At 44.3% G+C, this 24,848-nt stretch overlaps 2 protein-coding genes across 8 annotated transcripts in view; both read right to left on the reverse strand.

The window, feature by feature from the left end:
• epb41l4b (erythrocyte membrane protein band 4.1 like 4B) overlaps window positions 1–2,596 on the reverse strand; it is a 35,388-nt gene extending 32,792 nt beyond the window's left edge. For 4 of the 7 annotated variants that reach the window (XM_058083397.1, XM_058083394.1, XM_058083393.1 and 1 more), the window contains exon 1: window positions 1,254–2,594. In XM_058083397.1, coding sequence (XP_057939380.1) covers window positions 1,254–1,520 — 267 coding nt within the window. In that variant the 5' untranslated portion in view covers window positions 1,521–2,594. Of the gene's footprint in view, window positions 1–1,253 lie in introns of all 7 variants that reach the window. The other 3 variants (XM_058083395.1, XM_058083399.1, XM_058083398.1) reach the window with 2 other exon arrangements.
• Window positions 2,597–3,663: 1,067 nt separating this feature from the next.
• On the reverse strand, window positions 3,664–24,848 carry ptpn3 (protein tyrosine phosphatase non-receptor type 3). Its single transcript, XM_058083392.1, has 26 exons — window positions 24,686–24,848; window positions 23,646–23,777; window positions 21,868–22,002; window positions 21,696–21,738; window positions 21,524–21,605; window positions 20,120–20,164; window positions 19,976–20,028; window positions 18,544–18,661; window positions 18,391–18,478; window positions 18,094–18,182; window positions 17,951–18,014; window positions 17,666–17,868; window positions 17,482–17,607; window positions 17,265–17,426; window positions 16,442–16,538; window positions 16,280–16,354; window positions 16,150–16,206; window positions 14,243–14,399; window positions 13,984–14,153; window positions 12,654–12,744; window positions 12,504–12,565; window positions 12,263–12,409; window positions 10,322–10,450; window positions 6,155–6,300; window positions 5,940–6,075; window positions 3,664–4,223 (listed from the first exon to the last, which is right to left on the reverse strand). Exons 2-26 carry the CDS (start codon window positions 23,712–23,714, stop codon window positions 4,149–4,151), a joined length of 2,619 nt encoding a protein of 872 aa, XP_057939375.1. The 5' UTR covers window positions 23,715–23,777; window positions 24,686–24,848; the 3' UTR covers window positions 3,664–4,148.

A 24,848-nucleotide genomic window follows, 5' to 3' on the forward strand; every position in this document is an offset into this window, starting at 1 on the left:
GCCGCCATGTTTTTCTTAGTACTATAAAGTACCCGCTTAAGTCGACATCGACGTACATGGTCGACCGCCTTTTTCGATATAAGATCTGCCACCCAAAGGGACTCATTTCTATGAAAAAGTGAAAAAGAGTCCGTTTCTGTGGACGTGTGTCGTACTGTTATTGACTACAGAATACATGTTAGCATCCTTAGCTCGAATAATATCAATTCCATCTTTTTTTTCCATTTACGCTGCACGGTGTTCAAGTGGTTAGCGTGAAGGTCACATAGCTAGAGACCCTAGTTCGATCCCACCTTCGGGCATCTCTGTGTGGAATTTGCATCCGTGCGTGCTAGGTTAATTAGCGACTCCAAATTGTCCATAGGTATGAATGTGAGTGTGAATGGTTGTTTGTCTATATGTGCCCTGTGATTGGCCGGCGACCAGTCCAGGGTGTACCCCGCCTCTCGCGCAAAGACAACTGGGATAGGCTCCAGCATGCCCGTGACCCTCGTGAGGATAAGCGGTAGAAAATAGATGGAGTAGAATAGCTGCAGTATGGCGGTCGAGTGGTTAGCGCACAGACCTCACAGCTAGGAGACCAGGGTTCAATTCCACACTCGGCCATCTCTGTGTGGATTTTGCATGTTTTCTCCGGGTACTCCGGTTTCCTCCCACATTCCAAAAACATGCTAGGTTAATTAGCGACTCTAAATTGTCCATAGGTATGAATGTGAGTGTGAATGGTTGTTTGTCTATATGTGCCCTGTGATTTGGCCGGCGACCAGTCCAGGGTGCACCCCGCCTCTCGCGCGAAGACAGCTGGGATAGGCTCCAGCAAACGCCTGCGACCCTCGTGAGGAAAAAGCGGTAGAAAATGAATGAATGAATGAATAGCTGCAGTATGCACACTTTTTGTAGTAACCAAAATGGTACGGTAGATAACATCCTGAACCCCCAGTTGCTCCTGATGCTGCGTCATCAGTAGGAAAATGCGCTAACAGCGTCAACGTGTCTTGTTGGTGGAAAAGCACCATTACCATTCAACCATCAAGGCAAACATTGACTTGGATACCAAGCTTCATTTTCAATAAACATGGCCTCCATGGGGCTTCACAGGTTAACCAAACATTCACTGGTGTTTTCAACTTTCTGTGCTTTCCACATAAAGGTGATATACAGTATGATTTGGTATGATACCTATCAATCCACAAAGTGATGTAAAGTTACCAGACGGAATCTCCATCTCACACTCACAATCATTAGCTACTTACAGGCAAATCCACGCTGACATCCGAGCCGTCCAGCAGCAACACCCGGCAGGTGATAGTCGTCTTCGCCGTCCCACCCGCCGGGATATGAACCGCCGCTCCCCCGGTGACCACAGCCGGTGCGTGGACTACCTGCTGCTGGTGCGCCATGAGCAGAGGGTTCCCACCGGCCGCCCCTCCGCCTCCTTTACCGTCCCGCTCGTCCCTCTCTCTCGCCTGAAAGCGGCTTCTTGAGCGGCGGCTGAACGTCCGGCGCAAAAAGCCCATCATTTTTTCCTTTCGCTGGAAGCTGGAAGGGAGGGGGAGGCGTCCTGCCTGCTTCCCCGGAGCAAGGAGTGAGTCGGTCGGCGGGCGAAGACTTGTGGCGGTTCAGGCTGGACGCTGGGACTCGACCAGCATGCTAACAGAGGAAGCCAACCAGTTGATTTGCTCTCCGTGGGCCGCCCTCCTCCTCCTCCTTCTCCCGGCCGGGTGCACCTGCTCGCCTGCCTGCCTGCCTGAGTGCCCGCCTGCCTGCCTGCCGCACCGACACTACGATCCCGCCTTGGACGCTCCGCAGTGGGGACCCCTGAGTCACCCGCTCCGGGGAGGGTGGAGGAAAGTCTTACACGGCATCTGGACCGGTACTGGAACCCCTGCCAGCGGGTCGATAAGCTTTAAAAGCCCCGCATGAGAATGTGAAAGTCGGTTCCGAGCTGAAAGGTAAAAGTCAACCAGCGAAACTGGACAAACAGCCTGATCTGCGCCTGCGTCAAAACACTTCAAACTTCTGTTCCTGCTGACTGTGTGTGTGTGTGTGGATGCAGGAGAAGAGGCGCCCTCTATTGGACACCTGCTGCAAGTCTGGGAGGACATTAAGGTCAAGGTGTTACTAGAGGGGCTTAATAGCATTTTCACGTCTTTCCTTATTAATACCAATAAATATAATACAGAATTTATCAAATAAATACATAATTATTTTTTTAATTATTTTTTAAATGGTACGTTTTGACGTTTTTATTATCATTACTTATTTAATTCGTAATTATGATACATAATACTACATAGTATTCTGTATCCTTTTAAGATTTCTATTGTTGTCAAATTGAACATGAAATCATGCTGCAAGCCCGCTTGTGTGTAAAATAAACACAAACCCACGCAACGGACTACTGCTGTTCAATATGGCGCCTTATGGCTTCTTCTTCATACTTTGGCCAAGAACTTCCGAGGAACTTGACTGAAGGTCAAATAGTTCCATTATCACTCCCTTTTGTTTTCTATTCATGAATTCAATAATTAATAATGATCACTGTTGGTCTATTATTAGTCAAAACACATTGAAATCCAAGTGATATGTAGTATTCTGGTCAATAGGCGGCAGTAATGACACAAAAGATGGCGACATTACCGTTATCACGGCGTGGTTCTTCTCTCATTCCTCCTCGTACGTTTTTGGCTTCTTAGGTTTAGAAGACATCTTGACTGTAATGAGGACAAGCGACAGAGAAAACGGGTGGATGGATCTTGCTAACTCGCTAGCTTGCGAACTGGCTAGCTTGCGAACTCGTTAGCTTGCTAATTCGCTAGCTTGCTAACTCGCTAGCTTGCGTCTCAAGTCCCATCAACATAAGTGTTGAGCAATGTGTTCTAAATAAAAAAAATATAAATGCAAAGTGACTATATGGATGATATGTAGTATTCTGGTCAACAGGCGGCAGTAATGACACAAATCATGAAAACAGGTTCTTCTCTCATTCCTCCTCGTACGTTTTGGGCTTCTTAGGTTTAGAAGACATCGCGACTGTAATGAGGACAGGCGGCAGAGAAAACGGGTGGATGGCGCGAAATTAGAGGCTAGCTTGCTAACTCGCTAGCTTGCTAACTCGCTAGCTTGCGTCTCAAGTTCCATCAACATAAGTGTTGAGCAATGTGTTCTAAATAAAAAAATATAAATGCAAAGTGACTATATGGATGATATGTAGTATTCTGGTCAACAGGCGGCAGTAATGACACAAATCATGAAAACAGGTTCTTCTCTCATTCCTCCTCGTACGTTTTGGGTTTCTTAGGTTTAGAAGACATCGCGACTGTAATGAGGACAGGCGGCAGAGAAAACGGGTGGGTGGATGGAAGTTTAGAAGAGCCAAATCAGAGGCTAGCTCGCTAACTCGCTAGCTTGCTAACTCGCTAGCTTGCTAGCTAAGTTCCATCAGCATAAGTGTTGAGCAATGTGTTCTAAATAAAAAAAATATAAATGCAAAGTGACTATATGGGTATTATTTCATGTCCAAATGGTTCTAATAATGTTAAAAATGTATTTAAAAAGATAGACACTGATTGTAGATCACCCCAATGTATCCCACTGGGCATCCAAGTAGTGGAAGCTGATTATTTTGAACCTTTTAACTTGGTCTAAAAACAGACAAAAACATACAAATCATTTTTTTATTATGAGAATAATTTAAGTGGAAAGTGGGTGCTGCTCCACAACAGTGTCAGCAACACCACAGTACCCCACACAGTATCTTCTGTAGTGATCTCCAGCCAGGCTCTACTAAAACACACACTTTAATCCACACGTTATATTGGAAGTATCCCACTGCCCTCTTTGAACAAGTTGAGCTCCGAGCTTAGCAGCGTCCTTGTTTTACGTCTCCTGTCCTGTACAAGCTTATTGCGGAATCTAATAAGGCAGACGAGTGTAAAGATTCAAAGTGTCCTATTTGATCTCGGCTACATAGCTCACATCCAGCTGTGCTTTGGACGCTGCATCATTCTCATCCAGACTGTGCAAGCGGGCCCCGCAGGCACGACAGAGGTTAATCTCTTGCGGTGCTTGTCAGCCCCCTCGGTGGGAGTCACTTGAGTGGAAGTTATGAGGCTCAATTTCCTCTGGTGCTGTTTCTGATTTTGGATCTACGAGGCCGGAGATCCCACTTGCTTCTCCTTGTAGACTCGCAGGATAGCCTCACAAACAAACTGGTACTGACACTGGAACAGACAAAAGGAGACGTAAGATACAGGAAAACACAGCAGGCGAATTTTAGAGCTAAAATTTAGCAACCTCCATGGTTTCCTTGATAATAACCAAAATAACCATTGTTCTACCTTCTTATTTATGTCTAATATGTCTTATTTTCTCTGATTATATCTACTATAGTGGCTAATACACATGTAAAGGTGACTATAGGGGTGTTATTTCATGTCTGGAGGGCTCTAAACATGTTCATTCATTCATTTTCTACCGCTTTTTCTCACGAGGGTCGCGGGGGCTGCTGGAGCCTATCCCAGCTGTCTTTGGGCGAGAGGCGGGGTACACCCTGGACTGGTGGCCAGCCAATCACAGGGCACATATAGACAAACAACCATTCACACTCACATTCATACCTATGGACAATTTGGAGTCGCTAATTAACCTAGCATGATTTTGGAATGTGGGAGGAAACCGGAGTACCCGGAAAAAAAACCCACGCATGCACGGGGAGAACATGCAAACTCCACACAGAGATGGCCGAGGGTGGAATTGAACCCTGGTCTCCTAGCTGTGAGGTCTGCGCGCTAACCACTAGACCGCCGTGCCGCCCATTGTTCTACCAAAACCTTAAAAAACAGATATTCTTGGAGACACACTGCTCAGTATTCCCAGTCGGGCTTCCTAAATTCCAGCATTAAGGTGACATTTTGGACAACATACAGTAAACCTCGGATATATTGGACTCGGATATATCGGAAATTCGCTCACAACGGACAGATAAAAAAGAACCAAATTTTCTGTAATGCATTTCCAATAAAAATTCATTGCATATATCGGATTTTTTATAACGGATTTCGCCTATTTCGGACAAAATCTCCAGTCCCGTTCCAATGCATTTCCATTAAATTTCCCTGGCATATATCGGATGGCCGCATCGTGGCGCTCCGATTCGCCGAATGGTGACAGGCCGCTATACGACGTCATTTGCAGCGTTTGCAGCGTTGCCTGCGCGTCCAGGTACATTGGAAACATAGTCAAGGAAGTGCCTTTTTATAACGGATAAAATCCGATATATGCGTAAAACGGACATTTTCCGGTATACGCATATAACTAATTTCGCTTATATCAGACAAAACCAGTGGGAACAATTGAATCCGATATATCCGAGGTTTACTGTACTTCCAATACTATTGTGGAACATCTGAAAATCTTCATTGATGATGTAAATGAACTTAAACTTAAAGACGTTTCCAGGCTGGTCCAAAAATACGATAACCCAATAGATTACGTAATCACAGCAATTCCCAAGATACTATTCCCCTTCTTAAACGCCACTGTACCATTGCAATAATTCAGATGATTATTTTGAGGTAATGAAATACAACGAAGACTGAATTGATGTCTAATTCAACGTGTTTTTCTTTTTCCACTGTGGATGTTTTCCACAGGAGCGATTCATTTGCATGCTGTATAAACATAAACAAGAAGCAGCTCAGTGGAGCGGATCGCCTTTCAAAAATACGGGTGATAATGGTAGCAGCAGTACGCTAAAAGCTGCTTTCAAGTTCCTCGTCCCTTTTAAAATGTATTTTATCATTTCATCATTAGAATAAATCTGCTCATATTTCCGACTTATATTCAGTCGTTCTATTGTCATGCTTTCCTATGGAATAAATTGTTTCACACTATAAAACAAATGGCGTCAGAATGGCCCGCGTTCGCTCCAAAAGTACCGTAGTCTGAACCATCATGGCTCGCTGATCCCTCAGTGTTTTCACAACGTCCAGCGGGAACACCGGAAGCCCCCTATCCAACAGCGTCAGAGCCGTCTCCATGGTGATCAGAACACCTGTCCGTCCAATCCCGGCGCTGGAAAAGCAGGGAAGATTTCAACGTGAATGAACAGCGCCAGGTTCGCAGCGGAGTATCAATTAGTACGAGTGTTAACCTGCAGTGCACCATGAGAGGCTCTTCAGCTCGTCTCCTCTCCCTGACCGAGCTGACGAACAGCAGGAAGTCGGAAGGGTCTTCGGGTACACCGTGGTCGGGCCACGCCACGTACTGCAGGTGTGTGACTGCACGATCCTCACCCCGCTGACCGGACACAGGAAAAAAAAGAAGATAATTTGAGTATATGTAATGATCCTACAACCTATGCTACATAATTAAACATGAAGTTGTACTCTGGAGAAGACCAGGATTTCCATAGAATTCCGGATGGATTTGTCTGGGATAGATATCGTCTACAAAGTTATCTATAATTAATGCTGTCAAGAAATAAAAATTGGTTTTTAGAGATTAATTAATCATAATGTGAAATTAATTGATCTAATTAATCTTTTTTTTAAAATCTCACCTAAAATGGTTGAGAAAACCATGGTATTTTCATTTAAACTCATTACATCATTGTGGAAGAGCAAAAGATTGGCATATTACAAAATGGCAGCTTTATGAAGTCATTTATTGTTATTAGCGAAATTTAACAGATGTGATACTATCCACTGAGTCCTCCTCACAAAGACGGCATATCACTTAATGGTGTTTTTCAAATGGGAATTTCCCATTCATTCACCTGCACGGTGGTCAAGTGGTTAGGGGACTTCACAGCTAGGAGACCCGAGTTCAATCCCACCCTCGGCCATCTCTGTGTGGAGTTTGCATGTTCTCCCCGTGCATGCGTGGGTTTTCTCCGGGTACTCCGGTTTCCTCCCACATTCTAAAAACATGCTAGGTTAATTAGCCACTCCAAATTGTCCATAGGTATGAATGTGAGTGTGAATGGTTGTTTGTCTATATGTGCCCTGTGATTGGCTGGCCACCAGTCCATGAAAACGCCACATTGACAAGCATTCTGAAAGCAACTAAACCAGACTGTAACTTTGTGGAGCTTCAGAGACATGAATCATCCAGACAAGACGTGCGTGACTGAACGAGAAGCAGGAGGGCGCTTTGGAAAAAAAAAAACAAAAAAAAAACAAGAGCAACGGCGCACGTGACCCTGAGGTGACATCAGGAAGTGCCGGATGACGACACCGCGGTGGGATGAAATACAGAAAAACAGGTGGACTGGAGAGGAGGACAGAAGAGCTGAGTTGAGTGTTTTTGAGCGAGGAGGAGGAGGGGGACAGGGGGGGGGGGTGGCCTGTGACTTCATGCAGGGATTAACCAGAGCACCGCCAGGGGAACAGATGGGCTCACACACACACACACACACACACACACACACACACACACACACACACACACACACACACACACATAGGAGTATTTGTGCAGGCATGTGAGCGCATTCATCGTCCATGCCTGGCTGAGCTCGGTGGTGATACGCCGAGGTGCCTTGCTCAGGGCCGTAATGTGGAAAGTCTGATCAGATAAGACGGCGTGCACCATGTAAACACACATACGTGTTTACTCCCGTACATCGATAACCTCGCTGTGCACACAGTCGCCAGCCCGACGCGGAAATGACCGCCACGTTGGCTGCCGGTAACGTCCCGCGGTGATGAGCTCTGCCACGGGACATATGTCACCAACGTGGTAGCAAACTATCGCCGTGGCGTTGACAGTCATGACTTACTCACGTGGCCGTGGAAGGTGTTGGAAGGAACGCAATGGAGTGAATACCCCTCCCCCCCCCCTCGTTACGGAGCATTAATAGAAAATGCACGGTGGCCTTCTGGTGTTTTCATTTAACATGAGTCACCGTCTGTACGTCTCACTGAGGGATTATGTTAATATCGCAGAAGCATTGTTATGCAGGGAAATTCTGACTTTGATTCAACCCCTTTCAAACATATGACTATACTGATGGGGGGGGGGGGGGGACAAGCAGCCGTGTGCGTGTTTTTTTTTGTTTTTTTTTGTGATTGCTTGGTCGGTGTGCAATAAATCTGTGTTGCGCCCAAAAGTTCAGCTCAAGTTTAATGTGAAATTCATCCGCCAACACCCCGACCTGTAACCATGGCAACGTTATAAAGAGCACAGCTGTTTAAGATGGAGACATGCGGCGAGCACTGCGGACTGCAAACTGCAAACGCACTTAAAACTCTTGAATGTACGAACTAGCAACCAAGAATAGGAAAAAGAACAAAAACACTAAGAGTCTGTTTTCTGTACACACAATATGTAGTAAAAATGATACTACACAAAGGGAATGAAACTCATAGGAAGTGAAAATGGAGGTAATGTAGATTGTTGTGGAAGACCGCTTAAAAATAATATCATATTCCACCTTCAAACCTTGGTTAGCATCATGTTTTTTGGTTGCCGTTGAACATTTACACCACAATTTTGCCTCGGTTTGCATGCAATCTCTGGTTAGCGGACAATATGTTATCATTTTGACGCTCAAAAATGTTAACACAAAACAAATCTTCATAGTTTTATATGTACATGCACAAAAAAATTCTAAATGCTTATAAACAAGGAATGAAAGGGCTAAAGGGAACATTTAAGGTTACTTTTACCTTCATTGAAGAGGCGGGGTACACCCTGGACTGGTGGCCAGCCAGCCAATCACAGGGCACATATAGACAAACAACCATTCACACTCACATTCATACCTATGGACAATTTGGAGTGGCTAATTAACCTAGCATGTTTTTGGAATGTGGGAGGAAACCGGAGTACCCGGAGAAAACCCACGCATGCACGGGGAGAACATGCAAACTCCACACAGAGATGGCCGAGGGTGGAATTGAACTCGGGTCTCCTAGCTGTGAGGCCTGCGCACGAACCACTGGGCTAATTAATTAACAATTTTTTTTGTAAAGTTACCTTTTTTTCCCCCACACAAATCCTGTTCACGATATTCTAGATATATTTTTTTCACATTGTCAGAGCCCTCCAGACATGAAATAACACCCCTATAGTCACCTTGACATTTCTATGATTAGATTACACTCACACTCACACTCACATTCATACCTATGGACAATTTGGAACCTAGCATGTTTTTGGAATGTGGGAGGAAACCGGAGTCGCTAACAACTTATGATGTCAAAACAGGAAGGTGGTGGTGGTTGATCTCGATGCCACATTGTGTCTTTGGGGACAACCATGTCAAGAATCACGCCTTTAAAGAGGGTAAAAGCTTACCATTTCTATGTATTTATTAGTGATTGATCCATATTTTGTATTGAAACATATTAACATGAGCTTTTTAAAATTCTGACAGCCAATAAGAGATCAATTTAAAACTGGGTTATTTTGGCTCTGATGCAGGTAAGCCTCTCCTCTCTGCACCAGTAAAAGTTGGCCAAAAAACTCCTTTCGCTCGGTTAGCTTAGTTTAGCAGAACATGCTAGTGTGGCTGTATGAGTGTGTTTAAAACGTGTTGTGTTTTATAGCTTATTAATTGGAATTGCATCAACACGGGCTGTTTTACCTACAGTTTTACGGATAGCAAATGACTACCGGCTCCAAATATCAGTTATCGGTACTCCCTGAGTACTACCAATCAGTATCGCATTGGTTAATGTCTAGTACTTATATGCATTTAAAATTGTTTCCTGCATGTCAAGCTATAAGTATAAAACTATAAAAAAATGTTTATTTCTTATGGGAAAAATTGATTTGGTTAACATCCGTGTTGGGCGGCACGGCGGTCTAGTGGTTAGCGCGCAGACCTCACAGCTAGGAGACCAGGGTTCAATTCCCACCCTCGGCCATCTCTGTGTGGAGTTTGCATGTTCTCCCCGTGCATGCGTGGGTTTTCTCCGGGTACTCCGGTTTCCTCCCACATTCCAAAAACATGCTAGGTTAATTAGCGACTCCAAATTGTCCATAGGTATGAATGTGAGTGTGAATGGTTGTTTGTCTATATGTGCCCTGTGATTGGCTGGCCACCAGTCCAGGGTGTACCCCGCCTCTCGCCCAAAGACAGCTGGGATAGGCTCCAGCACCCCCCGCGACCCTCGTGAGGAAAAGCGGTAGAAAATGAATGAATGAATGAACATCCGTGTCAGTTGGAGTCCGAGCTTCTGGATCTTATCCAGGTTCCGCTGTAAATTCAGAATTAAAAGGCCCAATACATCATGTGTAGTAGAACACCACACACAAACGGCGACTCCAACAGTCATTATGAAGTGAAGGGGGTCGTGTACCGGCGCTGTACCTTAGTGTGGGTGAGTGTGAACCGCCGCGTCACGTAGGCCAGGTTGCACTCCTCCGAGTGACACTTCACCCGCATGTGGCCGTAATCCTTCACCTCAGGCGGATGCGGCCAGTACTGGTGGCACTTGGTCTGGTAAAAGCAGCACAGCGGAGCGATAAGCGTACAATAACGTTGCCTTAGATATGAGTCATCCGTCAGGATATCATTTCCTTGCTCTTGAAATCAAACTGGTGTACATTTGCAGACAAGGGAGGAGAGGAGATTCATCAGGAGCAGGATGTGAAGTGATTGTCCGTGTGTGTGTGTGTGTGTGTGTGTGTGTGTGTGTGAGAGAGAGAGAGAGAGAACGCACGCCTCAAGAAAGGAAAATGTCACGGCACTTGACGAAGATCAGAAAAAGGATCAATTAACGGGAGCTTGGGGTTACCAAGCAACAGGCAAGCTGTGATAAAGAGCGCTCATTCAGAGATGAAAACCTTGATCGCCGCGCGTCTCCATACGGTTGCATGAATACTGTGAACGGCGCTGTGAAATACATCATTCGTCACTTTTAGCAGAAATACTAAATGTTTTCAAGTGCAAATCATAAAAACAGTTTATTGTTTAGCTACGTTTTGGCCATTCTATCTGCCTTCACCACAATATTAGGGCCATAAATGTAAGATTTCGAGAATAATGTACCGTATTTTCCGGACTATAAGTCGCACTTTTTTTTCATAGGTTGGCTGTTCCTGCCACTTATACTCCAGAGCGACTTATAAATAAAAAAAAAAGTGTTTATGTTACATAAACACTGGACACCTTTTGTGTTCATGTTTATTTTTAGTGTAGCTGAATAAGCATTGTGTTAGCATATCTTACATCTATTTAGCCTGTTCTCTATTCTTTTATTGTTAGATAAAGATGATGCAATATACAGTATGTATTATTAATAAAAATATTACTACAACTATTATTCATAACTTTATATATTTTTCTATCAATCAGGGTGTGTACAAATTAGTATACAAAAATGGGTTATGCAGTATTATCATTATTATCATTATACTTGTGAATATATACAGTATGTATTACTAATAATATTACTACAACTACTATTAATAACTTTATATATATTTTTCGATCAATCAGGGTGTGTACAAATTAGTATACAAAAATGGGTTATGCAGTATTATTATTATTATCATTATACTTGTGAATATATACAGTATGTATTACTAATAAAAATATGACTACAACTACTATTAATAACATTATATATTTTTTTCTATCAATCAGGGTGTGTACAAATTAGTATACAAAAATGGATTATGCAGTATTATTATTATCATTATACTTGTGAATATATACAGTATGTATTGTTAATAAAAATCTTACAACTACTTTTTTTTTTAATCAATGAGGGTGTGTACAAATTAGTATACAAAAATGGGTTATGCAGTATTATCATTATACTTGTGAATATATACAGTATGTATTACTAATACAAATATGACTACAACTACTATTAATAACTTTTTATATATTTTTCTATCATCAGGGTGTGTACGAATTAGTATACAAAAATGGTTTATGCAGTATTATTATTATGTGTTGTTATTTAGTCACATTCTTGTATGCTGTGGCAGTTGGAATTATCATAATTGCACAGCGCAGAAATAGCGATTAGGTGTTCCCATCTGTTTGTGTTCTCCTGTTTACTTCTTGTCATTCCTGAACAAATACGGGTGTTGCACGCAGCGTGAAGGGTGTAGGGCAAGGGTGTCCAAACTGTTGAATGAAAAATAAAAAGGATACGGGTGCCAAAACCAGTCCAAGATAGGTCAATATATGCTAAGATATCTGAACAAACATTCACGTCTCGGCTTTGTGTAATATGTAAAAATATATGTTATTTTGAAGTACGTATGTGTACGTAGGAACTGGTGGTCGCATGCATACCCGCCCCCTCTCGGTCAGAGTTGTAAGCATGATGATGGTGTGAGACTGTTGCTCCCAAACAGTCTGCCAAAAGTGACTGCAGGTGTGTGGCAATGGACCCTGAGCTGCAACGTAACGTAAACACACACCAGACACCGGAGGCGCCAACTGAGAAACACACAAATAACACGCATACAATAAATATGCAGTGTCGGCGACATGCGGGTGATGGGAAACTGTTCTTAACCGGCTTAATGCACACCGTGATGTGGCTGGCGTTGATGTAGTCCTCCTGGCCCTGGAGAGTGACTCTGGTGGCGTCATCTGCAAGCAGAGTGGGACATCAACGCTGCGGCAATCAGCTGCGATGCAAGGTTAGGAAAAGGTCAAAGGTGGAAGAGGAAGCGCTCACATGGTAAAATGTCCCGGTAGCGATTCTTCTCCATGTTCTCTGGAAGTCGAGCGCTGCAAAGGGACAGGCCGGGCTTCCTCTTGTATAGATTCTGGGAATGACAAGAATGGAAGGCAGTTGACATGCATGAGGGTTCAATTCCACCCTCGGCCATCTCTGTGTGGAGTTTGCATGTTTCTCCCCGTGCATGCGTGGGTTTTCTCCGGGTACTCCGGTTTCCTCCCACATTCCAAAAACATGCTAGGTTAATTATTCATTCATTCATTTTCTACCGCTTTATCCTCACGAGGGTCGCGGGGGTGCTGGAGCCTATCCCAGCTGTCATCGGGCAAAAGGCGGGGTACACCCTGGACTGGTGGCCAGCCAATCACAGGGCACATATAGACAAACAACCATTCACACTCACATTCATACCTATGGACAATTTGGAGTGGCTAATTAACCTAGCATGTTTTTGGAATGTGGGAGGAAACCGGAGTACCCGGAGAAAACCCACGCATGCACGGGGAGAACATGCAAACTCCACACAGAGATGGCAGAGGGTGGAATTGAACCCTGGTCTCCTAGCTGTGAGGTCTGCGCGCTAACCACTCGACCGCCGTGCCGCCCGCTAGGTTAATTAGCGACTCCAAATTGTCCATAGGTATGAATGTGAGTGTGAATGGTTGTTTGTCTATATGTGCCCTGTGATTGGCTGGCCACCAGTCCAGGGTGTACCCCGCCTCTCGCCTCAAAGACAGCTGGGATAGGCTCCAGCACCCCCGCGACCCTCGTGAGGAAAAGCGGTAGAAAATGAATGAATGAATATTCCATCAGCAATTGAGATGCATTTGAGGTACATTTAGAGAAATACTGTCAGTATTTGAAGTGGCTTGCCGTTTGAGAATGTTTGGAAAGCTGGAATACCGTAAGAATATTTAGAGTGCAGTCAGAATTCAGTTAGAATACCTTTCAAATGCACATGGAAAGCTCTTAACATGAGCAAAACATTTTGGCCGGCTACAAGAATGAGCCCGAATATTTGGAATGCACTCGGAATTCATTCCAAATTTTTTGAAAGCACTTGGAAGATCCAGGAATAAACCTGGAATTTTCATTCCGACAGCATTCCAAAAAAACGTAGAAGTCAACCGGCATCACAGAATAGAATTTTTGTGGCTCCACTGTATCTCTTTGTGCTGGACCAGTGAGGATTAGGGACAACATCTGTCCTAAAGAAAAGCATTTTATGATAGCGAATGTAACTGAATGGGACCGGCTAAATCCTGCTTAAAATGAACACAATTAAAGACATTTGTGTGCAGTGTTGAGATAGACTCCACTCAAATACCTCAAAGTGGAAGCACAGAGTGCCGGACTGAATCCCTCTCTCCAGCTGTCGCATGGATTCGTCCAACGTGGTGACCCTCTGGCCAGGTGACTGCGGTCCGTCTCCTTGGGAGTGGCCGGCGAGGGTGAGGGCGGGAGGCAGCTGGAGCAGAGCCGCCGCTCGGCCGGGACCTGGATAAACAAGGACATTCAAGGTCGCAGAGTTTTGACACTCCGCCTCCTCGGCGCATTCCTCTCCATTTGCATTTCCAGGAGCAGACCTTTGCGTTTGATGAGCAGGGCCAGCTCTCGGGAGTGCGACTCTCTGCTGGCCCGTATGAACATGACCACCTGGTCGTGTGTGTGTTCAGAAATGTCTCGACCATTGATGAGAACCACCTGGTCTCCCTCCAGCAGTTTGGGCTCACATCGGCCGGCCTGGAGATGAGTCAGGGTCACTCAACAGCAACTACCCATCCACCCATAGGAGACCATCATACACTGTACATCAGGGGTCTCAAACTTAATTTACTTGGGGGCCACTGGAGCTCGGGTCTGGGTGAGACTGGGCCTCATCAGGTTTTCAAAAAAAAAAAAAAAAAACGCATTTATTAAAAACTAAATTTTTTTTAAAAACTTCGCTTTGGTTCCAATTTTCTACAAGAAAAGCTCTGATAAAACATTCCACTGTTCTCAAATATCTTACTTTTTATTTTTCTACACAAAATAAGATGAAAAATAAATAAATCAAGAATAAAGAAAATCAATCAATCAGTAATAAATAAATATAATAATAATAATAATACGGCAAATAATAAAAACTATAAAAACATATTATTTTTTTCATATTAAAATGAACAAAGCATTATTAGAGCCCTGTAGACATGACAAAACACGACTATAGTCACATTTATACTCTTTTTATTTACAACATATTGCGCAACTGCAGGGTCTTGAGACACATGCTAACTCGCAAACTAGAAAGCTAGCGACCTAAACGGTAGCCTTCAAGTTATTTCCTTTAAACTTAAATAGCCAAAAACTTACCACTTCCACACGGATAGGGAGGATAACTATTAACAGTTATTTAACCTTTAACATGAACATTAATCAAACGTAATATTTTTTTTCTGGGTACATGATACCATACAGCATCCATATCAAACATTAACATTAAACTTTCATATCAAGGCGGGGGCCTCAAACTAGTGTCCTGCGGGCCACATTTGGCCTGCGGGCCGCGTGTTTGAGACCCCTGCTGTAAATGAAAATGTATGGATGCAACCCTGGGGTTGGTAGGAAGCGGAGCTGTGTGAACGGATAACACTTTTGACGTTCATATACTCCCATATTCCCTAATCAAAACTTTACAAGCTGTACTTCCTGGATTCCAATGCAGTGGTGTGCCCTCAAAACAGTTGCTGTAGCTTGCAGAATTTATACATAAATTATTGGTGCATTTATTGGGGTGGGGGGTGGGGGGGGTGCACAGGACATGCAGAGGCAGGCTTTAACAGTCCTGCAAAAAGGGTCCCCTAATAAAAATGTCTTTCTAAATGCATGCTTTATAAATCAATAATAAAACAATGTACGACCATGGGGTTAGCTTCATTATTAAATATTTTTAGCTAGTACCACACTTAAATCTTGTCTTATCTCCAGTTTCTAATTTCGTTCTCAAGTATTCATAAAGTGGTACACAAGTTTTTTGTTGTTTTTTTTCCCCATTAATAAATTTAATTTAAAATTAATAAATCCCATAAATTTCATGCTAACGTTTCAATTCATTCATTTTCTACCGCTTATCCTCACCGCTTATGGTCACAGGGGCTGCTGGAGCCTATCCCAGCTGTCTACACCCTGGACTGGTGGCCAGCCAATCACAGGGCACATATAGACAAACAACCATTCACACTCACATTCATACCTATGGACAATTTGGAGTCGCTAATTAACCTAGCATGTTTTTGGAATGTGGGAGGAAACCGGAGTACCCGGAGAAAACCCACGCATGCACGGGGAGAACATGCAAACTCCACACAGAGATGGCCGGGGGTGGGATTGAACTCGGGTCTCCAAGCTGTGAGGTCTGCGCGATTAAACATTTCAAAGCTACATAGCAGTAAAATCCAAGTAGAATCTAATGTGACAAAATGATATTAACCAGATTGTTGCCATAAGTTCTTACCGGCGAGTCGGCTTTAACTTGAGATATGGATAGAGGCATCTTCTGATCCACGCCACCCTATGAAAAGTCACATGGAATAAGAACGGTGCGACGTACGACATGCTATCATGCTAACACTTGTGACACTTACTTTAACATTGAAGCCAAACTTGCCCTCGTGATCGGGAGCAATGCGAATTAGCAGCAGGTCGCCATCGCACAGGGCCTGTTCAATCAACACTCGCGATTACCAATAAATACGGATAGAGTATACCTGACGCAGCGTCCTCGAGGAACGATTATGATGGCCGACCTTGTTGTACACGAAGCTACTGACTCCATCCTCATCTGCTGTGCTGTCGTCAGCTTGTAAGACCTCGTCCATGCCGTGGTTATACAGACCAGAGAGTCTGGGAGTGATATTATGCAGAATGAACGGTTATCTGTTAAATAAGATGATACCAAGGTACTACGAGACAATATCAAGGTACTACAAGATGATAATCCTGCCTTGGGCGCTGCTCTTCAGGAAGAAATAGAGCACTACGCAATGATAAAAGGTTCTACAGTCCAGAGAGTTTGGGAGTGATATGAACGGTTATCGTTAAATAAGATGATACCAAGGTACTACGAGACAATATCAAGGTACTGCAAGATGATAATCTTCAGGAAGAAATACAGCACTACGCAATGATAAAAGGTTCTACAGTCCAGAGAGTCTGGGAGTGATATTATGAACGGTTATGGTTAAATAAGATGATACCAAGGTACTACGAGACAATATCAAGGTACTGCAAGATGATAATCTTCAGGAAGAAATACAGCACTACGCAATGATAAAAGGTTCTACAGTCCAGAGAGTCTGGGAGTGATATTATGAACGGTTATCGTTAAATAAGATGATACCAAGGTACTACGAGACAATATCAAGGTACTGCAAGATGATAATCTTCAGGAAGAAATAGAGCACTACGCAATGATAAAAGGTTCTACAGGATGATATCAAGGCAATATTGGAAGCTAATGCTGGAAAATATCACTAAGCAAATAAAAAACATAATTTCTATTAATAAAAAAATAACATTTCTATTTTAAAAGGTCCCACAATATGGAAGGGAAAGAGATAAAATGCGTACTGATGCAGCGAAGCGTCCCCCTCGCTGCCCTTGCTACTGCTGACGGACGTCCTGTATGTGTAGAAGACGTCCTCCCCTTCACACACGTCTTTCAGCTCGCCGCTCAGCTCCATGGACGATGGGCGGATTTTGCGGATGCCGTGGCGAACGCGTGGACTCCGCCTGTCGCAGCGGGAAGATGAAAGACCGCAAACTACGGTTTGGAAAGATGCCGTACCAGTTGGGGGTGTTGGGGGGCGATCTGGACGGAAGGCTCTTGGTCTCCAAATATTCGGATGAAATAGATCTCCGCAGGACGGGGTTCCACACCATCCCGCCTACGACGCGTTGGCACACCGGACCACTGGAAATTCCAAAGTTTCAGTACTTATACCCAGAAAACGACGTCTTCAACCGCACACCTTTCATTTTTACTGTTGGCCAAGCCCAGGTGATGAGTTATCAACTTCCTGTAGGAATGAGCCGTGCTGTTGTTGTGCTTGGGGCTCCTGGCGTTCCGGTTGCAGCTGAAAAAGGAGTGATGATCCACGCTGGAGCGCCACAGGTTCTTACAGTTCTTTGGACAGGGCAGGACCAGCGACACCACGCAGTCTTGGGTCTCCCCCTGCAGCAGAGCGTGCGTTGATGTCACATGATCTCTCCATTATGTGTGCCATATAATCACATCGCTATGTGGTTATACTTACATGTTTCCGTTTGAGATGTATAAGGAAGCGTTTCCTCTTAAATGAAATCTTGATGATGTTGGCCCTGTGCGGGAATACCTAACGTTATTCACCGCGGCCTTGGTGAGTCAAACAACAATCCAATTAGCGCGGCCATCACTCACCAGGGGAAAAAACTGGAGCAAATCATATTACAGAATATTGCAACACCACTCGATGCCAAGCCCACCATTAGAGGGGCATTGTTGGTGTCCTGTAAAGACGGACAGCGATGAGCGCGGAAGGACGTTTAAAGAGGAAGTTGGGATGGAAGGACAAAAAAAAAAAAAGAATAGAAGAGAGAAAGAAAAGAAAGAGAAGAAAAAGAAAATAAAAAAAATAAAATAAAATAAATAAATAAATAAATAAAATAAAAAATAAAAAATAATATAAATATAATAAAATAAATGGTTCCGTGATACCAGGGCGGTGTGCAGCTCCACTCCGTACAGCTCCAACGTCCGCGCCGTGTTGAGGAAACACAACTCCGCTTCACTTTGCTTCAAACCCCTAAACATGGCGAGAAATTCAAAGCACAGCAAATGTCTGGATGGACACGATGCAAAAATCATTACTTATGCTGTGGATGCAGGTCCTCCACTTTGGACAGGAAGTCGTCATCCTGCTCAGGGATGAAGTGGCATTTTGACAAGTAACCGCTTTGCTGGGATGGGCAGTGATCCCCCAGCTCGGCTAAAAAGGTCAGAGAGATGCAGTCAATACGAGATGAGTCTAAATATGGACAAAAGTCTTGAGACGCAGTATTAATATACTATAAATGCTCCAATTAACGCCTGTGTAGTCCGCATCCGGTATCTACCTCTGCATGCGCTTTAAAATGCTGCGACTCTGATGGTGTCTTCACGCATTTCTAGCTCTCTGGCCGAGTTTTTTGTGTGCAATTCTTCACCAAAACATAACTATTTTTTTCTTTTTGACTAGCTTTTTAACTTCTGATGAATGGTGACTGAAGCGCCACCCGGGTGTCTTTTTTGGGAGGCGCACATCAAGCGCCACTAGTAGACTCGGAGGCTGGTTGTTGTGGCGCTAGTGCATAATTCCGGTTTTATACTTTCCTTATTGTTGTCAATGAACTTAGCAGTGCTATTAATGCTAGCAAAGCAGTTTGCCCCTCAGCGCTATTACAACATCGGTATCCTTAATAAATGACGGTGTGGTGAAATTTTTTGAAATGTTCCTTTTGACTTTCTCATGCACTCCAGATCATTATTACTAAAATCAAGTAATAATAAAGAAATATCATTAAAAATATTATCCTGACGAGGGTCGGGGGAAGGGGTGCTGGAGCCTATCCCAGCTGTCTTCTTAGGGCGAGAGGCGGGGTACACCCTGGACTGGTGGCCAGCCAATCACAGGGCACATATAGACAAACAACCATTCACACTCACATTCATACCTATGGACAATTTGGAGTGGTTAATTAACCTAGCATGTTTTTGGAATGTGGGAGGAAACCGGAGTACCCGGAGAAAACCCACGCATGCACGGGGAGAACATGCAAACTCCACGCAGAGATGGCCGAGGGTGGAATTGAACCCGGGTCTCCTAGCTGTGAGGTCTGCGCGCTAACCACTTGACCGCCGATAATTAGAGCATTGCACAAAGCAAGGTCTACAAAGTCAAGTAGTTGACTTCTTCGTGTGGAAGAAAGCCCCTTAAACTCTTTGGAATGAACCAGAATACAAATTGTCAGCCAATCCTTTTTCTCAGGTCCAACATTCGTAACCCCCAACCTCATAAATGCTCTTCTACACGGATCACTGGACACAGCAAATCCCACAAATACACAAAAAAAAATCATGCAGAAAGTCTTCCCAAAGCAGAAACCCCACTTCCATATTACTCAAATGTTTACTTTATAGTGTCCCAATACTTTTTTTTTGTCGTAGGGGAACTGAATGAGTGCCCCCACAAACTAGAAAGCATATTCAACAGGCGTAATTATCAGCACAGATGTTATTATTAAGTCATTAATCAGAGACTCACACTGCACAGCATAAGAGGCCAACACCACAGCTGCACTCAACGGGCACTGCAACCTGCAAATCAGCGTGACACAATGTAACAGCTATTAAAAAGTACACACGTATGGGGCGGATGGCCGTGTTCAGGCTTGTTGTGCACACTCACCTGCCCTCTTTAACATCGCTCCTGATCTGGAGGAAGTAAAGGTGCCTGCAGAGACACAACAATAGCCACTTTAGCACTCAAACATGAGAAAATGTGTTGTTGTTTTTTTTATCCGTACAAGATGAAATAATGAGCTTTTTGTGAGACCATTTAGATCAGGGGTCTCAAACACGTGGCCCGCGGCCCAAATGTGGCCCGCAGGACACTAGTTCGAGGCCCCCACCTTGATATGAAAGTTTAATGTTAGTGCGGCCCGCGCAAGTTTGATATGGATGCTGTATGGTATCATGTACCCAGAAAAAAATTATTACGTTTGATTAATGTTCATGTTAAAGGTTAAATAACTGTTAATAGTTATCCTCCCTATCCGTGTGGAAGTGGTAAGTTTTTGGCTATTTAAGTTTAAAGGAAATAACTTGAAGGCTACCGTTTAGGTCGCTAGCTCTCTAGTTTGCGAGTTAGCATGTGTCTCAAGACCCTGCAGTTGCGCAATATTCATTCATTCATTTTCGACCGCTTTTTCCTCACGAGGGTCGCGGGGGTGCTGGAGCCTATCCCAGCTGTCTTGGGGCGAGAGGCTGGGGTCCACCCTGGACTGGTGGCCGGCCAATCACAGGGCGCATATAGACAAACAACCATTCACCACCAAAGTCAAGGCGGACCTGACTCGTTTTCGGTTCCCGTCTGTTCAGACGATTCCCCCTCCCTTCTTACCCCACTCAGCATCCCAAACCTGTAACTCATTCTCTGCATATTCCTGCTCAAAAAAGATAAGGTCAGCTTCGTGGCCAACACAGAACGTGCTCTGTATGCTGTTGTGGTTGATGGAGTTAGCGTTGGTTGCTATTGCGCTATGAGAATACCACCATCGCTAATATTAGTACAGTAAACCTCGGATATATCGGATTCAATTGTTCCCACTGGTTTTGTCCGATATAAGCGAAATCCGTTATATGCGTATACCAGAAAATGTCAGTTTTACGCATATATCGGATTTATATCCGGTATATGCGTAAATCAGATTTTATCCGTTCTAAAAAGGCACTTCCTTGACTATGTTTCCAATGTACCTGGACGCGCAGGCAACGCTGCAAACGCTGCAAATGACGTCGTATAGCGGCCTGTCACGATTCGGCGAATCGGAGCGCCACGATGCGGCCATCCGATATATGCCAGGGAAATTTAATGGAAATGCATTGGAACGGGACTGGAGATTTTGTCCGAAATAGGCGAAATCCGTTATAAAAAATCCGATATATGCAATGAATTTTTATTGGAAATGCATTACAGAAAAATCGGTTCTTTTTTATCTGTCCGTTGTGAGCGAATTTCCGATATATCCGAGTCCGATATATCCGAGGTTTACTGTACAGGGGCAAGAAAACAAAATATCGGAGTGAGTACCTTGTCTGTTCGTGCTGCAGAGAGTTGGGGTCGGAAATGAAGAAGCGCACTCTGAAGTTTAGATAAATGGGATAAGCGAGACCTGCACATAAACGTCAATGATAACGCCATTATGGAAATATTAATGAGAGCCATTCTGAACAAAAACAATGTATTATATGGACTCGAATACCTTTTATCTGCTTCTTCAAGGGTTTCTCAGGCTCCAGCCATCTCTGAAAGAAAGAAATTCATTCAGCATAATGGCTTACAAGGGGCTTAAAAAAACATTTATGTAAGCGCTCCCTGTGGTTGTTAGGCAATGAGAATGTGCGATACGTTACAGTGGCTGCTTTAATGCTCACAGGCGAGTGTGTGTTGGCTGTGATTGAGGGGACGGCTGTGCCGGACTCTCTGATCTGCAGACTGAAGAGCTGTCTCTCTTGCAGACCCAGGTGGTCACACACTTGGTCCAAGAGAACTACGCCTTCATCCTGCTTCTGAAACATTGGACACACCGCAAATGACACCAAGGCGCAGCCAACACTACCGACCGCAGTGTTTGCTCCCCCGACATCCTTCCATTTTTTTTTTTTTTTTGGGACGCGGCCCTCGGTGGAAAAAGAGTCTGGACACCCCTGATCTAGACAGACCGATCATTAATCATTTTTATAGGCCATCTGTGGTGCGAAGCGCATTATTTTACAGCTGATTTGCATTACCCACAAAGTCAGGAAGCACTTTAAGAGCGCTCCGCTCAAGAACCCCGTGATCTGTGGTCGATTGCTCCGGCTAAGAATACAGTCCCTCGTTTATCACTGATTATTGCTTCCAGACCCGTCTGTGATAAGTGAATTTCTGTGTAATATCATTCCTTAGAGGCTGCACGGCGGTCAAGTGGTTCAATCCCACCCTCGGCCATCTCATTTTTTTTAATCTCACCTAAAATGGTTGAGAAAAGCCCACAACTTGTGGTATTTTCATTTAAACTCATTACAGTATTGTAGAAGATCAAAAGATTGGCATTTTACAAAATGGCGGCTTTATGAAGTCATTTATTGTTTTTAGCTAAATTTAACAGATGGAATACTATCCATTTACTCCTCCTTACAAAGATGGCGTATCACTTAATGGTGCATTGGACCGACGACCTGCACGGTGGACAAGTGGTTAGCACGCAGACCTCACAGCTAGGAGACCCGAGTTCGATCCCACCCTCGGCCATCTCTGTGTGGAGTTTGCATGTTCTCCCCGTGCATGCGTGGGTTTTCTCCGGGTACTCCGGTTTCCTCCCACATTCCAAAAACATGCTAGGTTAATTAGCCACTCCAAATTGTCCATAGGTATGAATGTGAGTGTGAATGGTTGTTTGTCTATATGTGCCCTGTGATTGGCTGGCCACCAGTCCAGGGTGTAGGTCCCGCCTCTCGCCCGAAGACAGCTGGGATAGGCTCCAGCACCCCTCGCGATGAATGAATGATTCCTTATAGGCTGCACAGCGGTCGAGTGGTTAGCGTAAGGAAACCCGAGTTCAATCCCACCCTCGGCCATCTCTGTGTGGAGTTTGCATGTTCTCCCCGTGCATGCGTGGGTTTTCTCCGGGTACTCCGGTTTCCTCCCACATTCCAAAAACATGCTAGGTTAATTAGCGACTCCAAATTTTCCATAGAGTGTGAATGGTTGTTTGTCTATATGTGCCCTGTGCAGCTACTGATTAACGAGTCCATTTTTGAGAATGATGGGCTTGAATGATGGACAGGACTTTCATAATACACAATTTGTCGACACACCATATTGCATATTTAATATTCAACTAGTGATGCTACACAGTTGGCGTCTGACTGGGGGCAACGCCGCTCTTGCCCTGCTTGTGTCTAAATCGCCGGCGGGCTTTCGTTTGACTTGATGTGCTGACCATGCAAAAAAAAAAATAAAGAACTAAAGCGTGACTTTACTGTATGAGGTTAGCTCGTCCTTGACACACCGAGGTCGCTGACGAACAGGAGACGTGGATCAATGCGGAACAAGAATGGCGCTCGGACACAACGATCATTAGCAGAGCGCGGTGACAGATAGCGGGAACATACGATCTCCTCATACACAGGAAATACTATTTGTGTGTGTGTGTGTGTGTGTGTCATACATTTACTCTGAAGGTCTCGATGGTGCCGTCCAGCAGCTGAATCAGGCAGAGCAGGTCCGGTTTGGGCATGTCTGTTACCACGGTAACTGCCCCCCACCACAGCGGCCCTTTAGCTCGTCAGAGTGAGGGGACCTGGAAAAAAAAAACACATAACCAAAATGATCCACAAGGCCAGGCTGAGATGTTTCCTCACTGTTGTCTGACAGCACCTCCCTCAGGATGACATTGCACGTTGAGTAATGGATGAAGCGAACGGCCTGCCAGTGAGTAATGCAGCATGAATGCGAAGGAGTGACTCCGTACGTGTGTGTAGTGTATTTATTGTTAGGCCTGGGCCTCAACACGTCCCCGCCGTCCCACTAGCTCCGCATCTCGCCGCTTCCCTGCACTGGCGGCTGAATGATAAGAATGTTAAACATTTTTTTAGAGCTGAAAACACGCCCACCTTTACTGCACACAAAAACATCATACACATGCATTAGAAATAGTCCTTGAATGCATCCATTCCTGTCTGGGATTCCAGGTAAAAGAGTCATAGATCCCACTCAACATGGGACCCACAGTGTTGTTTTTTTTTTTTTTTTTTTAGTTAATGTTTGACACGGCAACACACTTGGAATGTATTAAAAACTAATCTGATGGCTTGTTTTCCACAGCTTCTCACAGGCTTGGCGTCTAATCAACTAACAAGTACATGTTCTTATGAAAGGGGATAATCAGCATGTACATGCTAGCTTAAGCTAGCTTAAACATCTATTTGTGATATGTTGACATGGAATGAGATATTGTAGATAAGGGACTAGTAAACAACTAGTTAGTGTACACAAACAAAACAAACTAAGCCTTATTTGGAAAAGTAATAAGCGTGTCAATATAAACGACAGTGAACTCTGTGTACTTTGAGCCGAACAAGGAACCTGTTGACAGCCTCAAGTTCAGTCAGCAACACCCTAAACACGAACAAACGCCTCGCTGGTAAACTTTCCTCCATGACCGAAACAACTTTTTTTTTTTTGGTTACAGAAAAGAGTCAAGGCTACCTCAGTCGTCCCGCTTCAGAGACGAGTCACACACATGAGAGAGACCGCCGAGGACACCTCGGGAAGGGGCAGCGTGTCCGAGGATCCAGGTAGAGGAAGGTAAATATCCGGGACACTTCTCATCAAGCGCTGCCCTGATTGCGCGCAGTCCCGCCCCGCCCCT

The sequence above is a fragment of the Doryrhamphus excisus genome, chromosome 10, assembly GCF_030265055.1.
Source record: "Doryrhamphus excisus isolate RoL2022-K1 chromosome 10, RoL_Dexc_1.0, whole genome shotgun sequence".
Taxonomy (NCBI): Eukaryota; Metazoa; Chordata; class Actinopteri; order Syngnathiformes; family Syngnathidae; genus Doryrhamphus; species Doryrhamphus excisus.